General features: G+C 13.7%; 1 protein-coding gene across 1 annotated transcript in view; it reads right to left on the bottom strand.

Moving 5' to 3' along the window:
• LOC119570152 (protein flightless-1-like) overlaps window positions 1–2,500 on the bottom strand; it is a gene marked incomplete in the record, with an annotated part of 19,152 nt that overhangs the window by 11,906 nt on the left and 4,746 nt on the right. The window contains 2 exon segments of the mRNA XM_037918032.1: window positions 1–135; window positions 281–527. The exon segment at window positions 1–135 is cut by the window's left edge and continues 51 nt beyond it. Of these exon segments, the coding sequence (XP_037773960.1) occupies window positions 1–135; window positions 281–527 (382 nt within the window).

A 2,500-nucleotide genomic window follows, 5' to 3' on the forward strand; every position in this document is an offset into this window, starting at 1 on the left:
TGTGATGTCGTGGTCAAACAGCTCCAGGAAATCATCTGACTCATCTCCTTGCTCCTCTCTGTGTGTGCGTCCTTGAGCCCCCAAGTAGTTGCGCAGGTTGACAGCGTGGATGGCAGAACAGGCCTTTTTGTCCAACTGGAGGAGAAGAAACAACATTAACAAAAAATTGTATGAACGAATCACTAAACACAATTATCTGAAAAGCTTCCAGGAAATTATCGAAGATTGTAAAAACTTGTAAAAATAATAATATAAGTCACAAGCTACCATCAACCCTTACCGTAGACTTCTCACCAATCCAGAAAAAGATCTTCCACTCAAGATTCTGAGAATCGTCCATCTCAGTCTTGAGGACAATATAGCAGTCCCCTTCATAGAACTTGCCATAAACTGATTCCTCAATCTGGTTTGGCAGGAAGTTTTCAATTTCCCAGATTGTAATTCCAGGGATCTGGCCTACATCTTCATCAAAGAACTCTTGGTAGTTTAGCGGTGGGCGCTCCAGGGCCTCGTCCCATCGTTTTTGCCTGTTATTGGAGGAAGAGAGTAATGGTAGATATTATATTTCTTATATACATATACACATATGTATATGTATATGTATATGTATATGTATATGTATATGTAATTATATATATATATATATATATATATATATATATATATATATATATATATATATATATATATATATATATATGTAGATATAAAATATATATATAATATATATGTATATATATATATATATATATATATGTATATATATATATATATATATGTTATATATATATGTATATTTATATGTATATGTATATATATGTATATATATATATGTATATATATGTGTATATATATATATTATATAATATATATATATATTATATATATTAATATGTATATATAGATATATATATATATATATTAAAAAAAAAATTTATAAATTTTATTTAATTATTATATTATAATATATTATTTTTTTTTTTAATATATATATATTTTTAATATATTTTTTAAAAATTTTTTATTTTTTAAATTTAAAAAATTATAATATAAATTTAATTTTTAAAATTTTATATTATTAAAAAATTTTTGTTATATTATAAAATTTATTAATTTTTTAAATATATTATATATTATAAAAATTTTTAAATTATATTTAAAAAATTTTTAAATATTGTATATTTTGTATATAAAATTATATATTATTATAATTATTATTATATATTTTTATATTTATATATATATTTATTAAAAAATTTTTATATTAATATTATATATTATATATTATATTTTAAAATTTTTAAAAATTTATTATATAATATTGTTTAAAAAATTTATTTAAAAATTTTAAATTTTTAAAAATTTTATATATATATTTTTATATATATATTATTATATATATATTTTATATTATTATATATATATATTTATATATATATATTTTTTATAATTTTTTTTTTTTTTTGGGAAAAAATAAAATATTATATTATATTTATAAAAATTATTTTATATATTATATTTTTTTTTAAAAATTTATAATTATATTTTAAATTATAAAATTATATTTTTTTTTATATATGTTATAAAAAAATATATATAATTATATATTATATATATATATATTATTTTTTTATTATATATTATTTTTATTTTTATTGTTTTATTTTAAATTATTTTATATAGTTTATTTTTTTTTTTTTTTTATTAAAAATTATATATATATATTTTTAAATTATTATATATATATTTTAAAAATTATTTTTTTAAATATTACATTACATATAATAAATTTTTTTTAATATATAATATATATATAAAAATATATATATATATTTAATAATTTTATTAAAAACAATTTATATAATATTTTTTATAATATAATATATAATATATAATATAACTATATATATTTTATAATTATATTATTATATATTTTTAATATAAAATTATATTTTTTTTTTTTTTATGTATTTTTAAATTAATTTTTAAATATATTTAATTATTATTATTATATAAATTTTTATAGTATTTTTTTTTTTTTATTTTTTTTTGGATAAAATTAGTTTGGGGGGTTTTGTTTAAATTTTGTTTGGGTTTTTTGTTTTGTTGTTTTGTTTGTTTTTTTTTGGGGTTTGTGTTTGGGGGTTTGTTGTGTTTTTGTTTTTTTTTTTTTTTTTTTTTTTTTTTTTTTTTTGGGTTTTATGTATATATTTTTTATATATAAAATCAAAATATATATCTTTTTTTTAAATTTATATTATTTTTTTAATTTTTTTTAAAAAAAAAAAAAAAACCAAAAAAAAAAACAAAAACCCACACACAACCAAACAAAAAAACCCAAAAAAACCCAAAAACAAATTTTTTATTTTATATATATTTTTATATTATATATAAATATATAAAAACAATTAAAAATTTATAATAAAAAAAAAATTTTTCATATAATTTTTAAAACATAAAAAGAAATATATATAATAAAAATTAAATTTTTAATAAAAAT

The sequence above is a fragment of the Penaeus monodon genome, chromosome 1 (genome assembly GCF_015228065.2).
Source record: "Penaeus monodon isolate SGIC_2016 chromosome 1, NSTDA_Pmon_1, whole genome shotgun sequence".
NCBI classification, from domain to species: Eukaryota; Metazoa; Arthropoda; class Malacostraca; order Decapoda; family Penaeidae; genus Penaeus; species Penaeus monodon.